This window comes from Phalacrocorax aristotelis, chromosome 1 (genome assembly GCF_949628215.1).
Source record: "Phalacrocorax aristotelis chromosome 1, bGulAri2.1, whole genome shotgun sequence".
In the NCBI taxonomy this organism is placed as follows: Eukaryota; Metazoa; Chordata; class Aves; order Suliformes; family Phalacrocoracidae; genus Phalacrocorax; species Phalacrocorax aristotelis.
In genome coordinates, this window is record NC_134276.1 from 35,056,378 (window position 1) to 35,062,648 (window position 6,271).

The 6,271-nt window shown below is 57.2% G+C and overlaps 1 protein-coding gene across 2 annotated transcripts; it reads right to left on the reverse strand.

Moving 5' to 3' along the window:
- Positions 1-228: 228 nt before the first annotated feature.
- PCDH8 (protocadherin 8) lies at positions 229-5,746 on the reverse strand. Of its 2 annotated transcripts, none has more exons than XM_075087920.1 (3): positions 2,082-5,746; positions 1,729-1,936; positions 229-1,269 (listed from the first exon to the last, which is right to left on the reverse strand). In XM_075087920.1, exons 1-3 carry the CDS (start codon positions 4,491-4,493, stop codon positions 896-898), a joined length of 2,994 nt encoding a protein of 997 aa, XP_074944021.1. In that variant the 5' UTR covers positions 4,494-5,746; the 3' UTR covers positions 229-895. The 2 variants fall into 2 exon arrangements, with proteins under 2 accessions (XP_074944021.1, XP_074944015.1); XM_075087914.1 differs by having other exon boundaries at positions 1,729-1,939.
- Positions 5,747-6,271: the final 525 nt, after the last annotated feature.

The following is a 6,271-nucleotide window of genomic DNA, read 5'->3' on the forward strand; positions in this document are numbered from 1 at the left end:
CAAAAACAAAGGCCAGCTCTGTCACACAGGCATCCCTCCCACCCTGCAACCCGTCGTTAAAATCTCTAGAGCTAAACCTATAGTGAGGTATTGCCAGAGATGGAGGATGGGAGAGACGAAAAGAAGCCTCGTTCGTGCTCCTCCCCATTGTGTTTCTCTGCACAAAATACTTTTGTTGACCTGTAAAGACCTTTATACTCTGAAGCATGAAATCCATGAACAGATGCCTCCGACACATCACAAAACCTTTATTAGTGTTTATCAGTGACACAGATTACAGGAACCAAAGGCAATTAAATAACATTTAAGTTGACCACAGACTCAAGAAATACAAGTCACATTTGGCAAGGCAAACTTCTCAGTACACTGGGTTGCTTAGGTTATTATTACATCGTGAAAGAGGAATATCCCTTACAAGGTTCTACATATTCAGGGTATTATGATTAATTATTATTATTATTGTGTCTTTCAGACAGTTCCTTTGGCAAGAATTCCCATTTTTTTAAGCTTTTATTATATAAAAATATAACCAATTTTCATTATGTACAAACATTACATTACACAATGTACAGGTTAAAAACACTACAAAAAATGGCAGGCCATGGGTGAACCAAAAGCAAAAAAAAAAAAACCCCAATGTAGAAAACATGAAAAAAAATTTTAAATACTGCACATTTCATAAAAATTACATTAACTACAAACAATTTTTTTTTGTTTGCAAATATCAAACAGTACTGACGTGATTGGAAATCTTTCCCAACAACTTCATTTTTAAGGCACATCTTGCATATTTACACATACGACACTGGATCTGGTCAATAACTTAAAGGCTCTCGGGAGTGACCTAGTCGTGTGTGCGCAGGGACGTGTGTACTCAGGCGGGGAGCGTGTTGGGCTACACTTTCTCAGCTGTGTCAGTCTGGGGGCCCAGGTATCTAGTCGAGGGGGCTGGGTAGAGGGGCACCCCGATCTCCTGAAGGTCAGGGAGCCTTGCGGGCCGCGGTGGGGAGAGCAGCGTGATCGTCCGGTCAAAGTCCCTGTGCAGCACTTTCTCGTAGACGCTCTGAAGCCCCACTGTTTTGGGCAGCTGGGCTTGATAAAAGTTGTCTCTGCGAAGGGGATCCCTGGGCAAGGACGTGCTCTTGCAGAAGGTGGAGAGGGGTGCCGAAGGATGGGGAGAGGGGTGAGGGTTGGCTCGGCCGCAGGAGGGGCTCCAGCAGCGGTCTGAGTGGCCCAGGATCTTACACTCGGCTGTACATGCCCACAGACCTAAGGGGAGAGAGAGGAGAAACCTGTCATTACTGCAGGAGTAAATCCACATAATTCATAATCCTCAGAGTTATCAGTCACGGGATGATTCAATGCACTGACAGTGGGAGTCATGAAGAGATGCTCTACAGCACAATGGAAAAACGCGTGGGAAGGTTATGTCATTGTGCTAGGGACAAGCCTCATAATCCTAACTTTAAGGTGAGCTTTTTGGGGAGGAAAAAAACCCAACCATACAGTACTTCCTGCATCTGCTAATTTGTGCTGGGCGCTCAGTGCAGTGAGGAACCAGCGTCTAGCAGCCTGCTGCGAAGAGACAGGCAGTTTGAGTCACGCAGCATCAGGCTTCCCCCTCCAGCTGCCCTGCCTAGTTACTTTGGCCTGGGGATGGGTCCCTCTGTCCACCCGTCCGTCTGTCCGTCCAGTGGGGCCAGCTGGGAGCAGGGGCTGAGCCCTTACCGTTCTGCATGTGTGTGATGAGATCTTTCTTCAGGGCATCTCCACTGATATCCGAGTCGCTGTCATTAAAATCGCTGTCCCCTTTGCCGCTGTCTTTGCCACTGAACTTCTCCGCCTCTCGGCCGGAGATGGTGTTGAACGAGTGCCCCTTCCAAATGGCCACGGGGGGAGCAGGCTCCTTGCTGTAGCTCGGAGCGGCAGCGAAACCCTGCTGGGGTGGGGTGGGGTGAACAAAGGAGAGGTGAAAGGGGAAGTAGTGATGGGTAAATCGGCATCGGTACTGCATATCTGCAATTCACATGCTCTGAGATCCCCCCCGCCCTCCAATCCTCTTCCTCATGTCAAGATCTTACCTCCCCGCTCGGTCCTCTGAGCCTCTTCTGACCCTCGTAGAGGCAAGTGCTGTCGCTGCCGCTCTCAGCGGTGGAGATTTCTTCAGCAGCTGGAGAAGGGTCGGGGCTGGTGAAAGAGGTTTTGCTGGGAAAGGTTCGTACCTCAAACATGTTCCCCCTCTGGCTGCCCTCCTCCTGCCGGCCCTTCTCCAGGTGGGAGATGTCTATCTGCTCCTTCAAGGAAGTGTTGTTTTTGATCTCATTCCCCTTCTTGCGCCTGTTGCAGGTAGTGGCAATGGTGATTATAGCCACCAGGAGGAGGGTGCAGCTGCCCGCCAGGACGATGATCACGATCAGAGGGATGTCCCACTGCAAAGCCTTTCCTTCCCAGGAGCTGGGCTTGGCTATCTCCTGGATACTGGATGGAGCAGTGGCGGTCACCAGGAAGTTGACTGTGGCGGTTGTGGCCAAGGGGGGTCTGCCGTTGTCTGTCACAGTGAGGATGACCTTGAACAGCTGTCCCAGCTCTTCAGAGAGGTCGCCCCTCAGGACAATGTCCCCAGTGCTTGGGTTGATGGTGAAAAGGTCCTGCTGGGGCTCTTCGAGGAAGGCAAAGGTGAGCTCAGCATTGGCCCCGTCATCTGCATCTCGAGCTTTGATCTGGGCCACCAGGGAGTCACGGGATGTCTTGCTGGACACGCCGATTTCCACCGTCCCATTGGTGAGCACCGGGTGGATGATGACGGGAGGGTTGTCGTTCTGGTCCACCATCCTCACTTTGACAAGGGTGCTGCTGGAGAGCTGTGGGGAGCCTCCATCAGTGGCCTGGATCCTCAGGTCTAACTGCTTGAGGATCTCATAGTTGAACGTCCTGAGGGCATAGATGGCCCCAGTGGCGGGGTCCACTGAGACATAGGTGGAGATGGGGGCCCCCATGACCTGTGTCTCCAGGAGACGGTAGGTGACCTTACCGTTGTGGCCAAGATCAGGGTCGCGGGCCACGACAGTGGTGATGTAGGCACCTGGGGGGTTGTTCTCTGGCACGGCCACCTCGTAGAGGGGCTTGGTGAAGAGTGGTGCATTGTCATTCTCATCGCTCACTCGCACTGTGTACTGGCGGACGGTCTTGAAGGGCGGCGAGCCCAGATCCTCGGCCACCACAGTGAGGTTGTACTCGGGGATGCGCTCACGGTCCAGTGCCGCCGTGGTGACGATCATGTAGCTGTCCTCATAGGCGCGCTGCAGGGCGAAGTGGTCATGGCCGCGGAGGCTGCAGCGCACCTGCCCGTTGGCGCCTGAGTCACGGTCTGAGGCACTGACGAGGGCCACGAAGCTCTCGCTGGCCGCCGCCTCGCTGACGTAGGCCACGCCAGCAGCGCTGGCGGCGCCACGGAGGGCGCTGATGCTGATGCGTGGCGCATTGTCATTGACATCGGTAAGGCGCACGATGACGGTGCAGGTGGCGGCGTGGGGGCTGGCGCCGCGGTCCTGAGCACGTATGTCCAGCTCGTAGGTGCGGGTGCGCTCGTAGTCCACGGCGGCCTCTAGTGTGAGACGGCCTGAGCGCGGGTCGAGGCGGAAGAGCCGCCGTGCCTCAGGGGGCACCTGGCTGCCGAAAGCATAGACCACCTCACCGTTGGGGCCCTCGTCGGGGTCAGCAGCATCCAGGTCAAGCAGCAGGGAGCCGGGCGGTGCGTCCTCAGGCAGCTCCACTGTGACCGAGCTCTGGGCGAAGGCAGGGCTGTTGTCATTGGCATCGAGGACACGGACATGCACAGTGGCCGTGCCTGAGCGTGCCGGGCTGCCACCGTCCTTGGCCACCAGCTCCAGCGTGTAGGAGGGCTGGCGCTCACGGTCCAGCTCCTGGAGCAGCACCAAGTCGGCGCAGCGTGCCCCATCTGCCCGCGTCTGTGCCTCCACACCGAAGTGGCTGTTGAGGGAGACCTGGAAGCTCTGGATGGAGTTGGAGCCCACGTCCTCGTCCACGGCCACCTCCAGTGGGAGACGTGTGCCAGGTGCAGCACTCTCTGACACCTCCAGTGCCATCTGGGCACGGGGGAAGCGTGGCGCGTTGTCATTGATGTCGCGCACCTCCAGCTCCACGTGCACCAGGCGGTAGCGCTCCCGCCAGCAGCTCACCACGTCGAAGGCCAGGATGCACTGGGGGGCCTGCCCGCACAGCCGCTCCCGATCCAGCCCCGCTTCGCCGATGCTCAGCTGCCCGTCCTCCTCCCGCACCCGCACCAGCGAGCTGTTGCTGAACTGCCGCATCAAGCGGAAGCTCATCTCCCCCGGCGCCTTCACCGGCATCTCATCGGCCAGCGTACCGATCACCGTGCCCGGCTCGCCCTCCTCGTCGGTGCGGTACCTCACCGTCTTGCAGCGGGACAGGGCCAGCAGGCAGGCGGCGGCCAGCAGCCGCAGGGGGCTCATGGCACTTGCGCGGGGCTGAGCCCGACGGCGCGGTCCGCGGGGGGTGACGGTGCGCGGTCCGGGGTGACGACGCGGGGTACGCGGGGTGACGACGCGGGGTACGCGGGGTGACGACGCGGGGTGACGACGCGCGGCCCCGCGCACCCTCCACCGCCGCCTGCGCCCCTCCACGGCTCCGCACGGCCTTTAATAGACGGCGGTATGCAAATGAGCGGGCGGCGGAGCCAATGGGAGGCGGCGGGGCGCGGGCGGCCCCCCGGCGGTCCCCGAACCGGGGCGGCTCCGGCAGCCGGCGGGAGCCGGGGTGCGGGCGCGGGGCGCTCGCCTTTGTTTTCTTTAACTCTCCGGGGTTTGGGTTTATTCCCATTTTTTCGGCTTTATCCCCCTTTTCCCTTTTTATTTCATTCTTTTTTTCTTTCTCCCCCCGCCTTCCCCCGTCTTTTCTGTCTCTCCGGAGGCGCGGCAGCGGAGCCGGCGCGGGGAGCGCGGAGTAAAAGGCGCGGCGGGGGTTTGTTAGTCGTGCCGCAGGTCGGACAGGTGCCGTGTCGTGGCATGTCGTGTCGCGGCGTGTCGGGCCGTGGCGTGCCGTGCCGCGCGGGCGTGGGTGGGTGCGCGGGCGCGGATTAGCGGGGTGCGGGGGGGGTGGGGGGGGTGACGGCATTCAGCTGCGCGCCCGGAGTGGTGTGTTACTCGCGTGAGAGCCTGTGATCAGCGCCGTAAGTCGCCTTTCAGGAGGTGTCCCCGCATGCTTTAGTATGCATGTCACCGCCAGGGTTTCTTAAGCCTGGGGTACTAGCAGGCGAGGAAAAAAAAAAAGAAAGAAAAAAAAAAAGTTCCAAATAGGATTTAGCATAAGCTTGAGGAGATTTGGAAAGGTTTCAAAGATCAGGCTGTATCAAAGGCTTATGAAGCCCTCGTTAGCTGTAGAAATATAATAGCATGGCAGGCTATCCCATTCGAGGAACCAATGTCTGTATTATTTCACTATGACAGGCTAAGGGGAGAGAAAGTTGAACAGTTTCCACAGAGGAGTTGGGCTAAGTTGAATATAATGAGCAAACGCCACATGTATCCATTATGTCCCTCTATTCATTCCCAATCACTGCCATAACTCTTTGACTAAACGATGATGAGCGCTGAATTACACACAAAGCCCTGCTCATATTAAAATACATTTAAGACCTATCCCTCCTGGTGCCCTGTTACGCCTATTCACAGGATTTTCTTTTTGTCCTAATAGGGCCTCTCTGGGAAGCAACACCAGTCTCGTTCCAGAAGAACAAAATAACAGCATGAGGCTGAAACCTGGCACGAAGCGGGGGGAACGAAACCATCTGCCCTGCAAGGCACCAAGGCCCCGCGCGGAGCCCGGCGTGGCCTCCCGGCCCCGCGGTGCCTTGGCGGCCATGGGGAGCGTGGCCCTGGCCTGCAGGGAGTAAACACGACAGGGAGGGAAGCTGGGGGTCCTGGTGGGCATCCAGCTCCCCAGGAAACTACATGCCCTTCCTTCCCTCCCTCCCTCCCTCCCTTCCTCCCTCCCTCCCTCCCTCCCTCCCTCCCTCGCTCTCTCTTCCTTCCCTCTTTTCCTTCCTCCATTCTCTTCTTCCCTCTTCCCTTTCCTTTTTCCTTCCCTCCTTCCCTCTTTTCATTTCTTCTTTGCCTTCTTCCCTCTTCCTTCCAACTTTTCCTTCCTCCATTCCCTTCTTCCTTCTTCCTTCCCTCTTCTCCTTCTTCGTTTCCCTTCTAATCTCTTCCCTCCCTCCCTCCCTCCCTTCCTT

Excerpts from the sequence above, each read along its gene's own strand:
- PCDH8 (XM_075087914.1), bottom strand. The coding sequence starts at position 4,493 with ATGAGCCCCCTGCGGCTGCTGGCCGCCGCCTGCCTGCTGGCCCTGTCC. Across the intron at positions 1,940-2,081 it reads TCAGAGGACCGAGCGGGGAG|CAGGGTTTCGCTGCCGCTCC; the intron begins GTAAGATCTTGA and ends ACCCCACCCCAG. Across the intron at positions 1,270-1,728 it reads CATCACACACATGCAGAACG|GTCTGTGGGCATGTACAGCC; the intron begins GTAAGGGCTCAG and ends CTCTCCCCTTAG.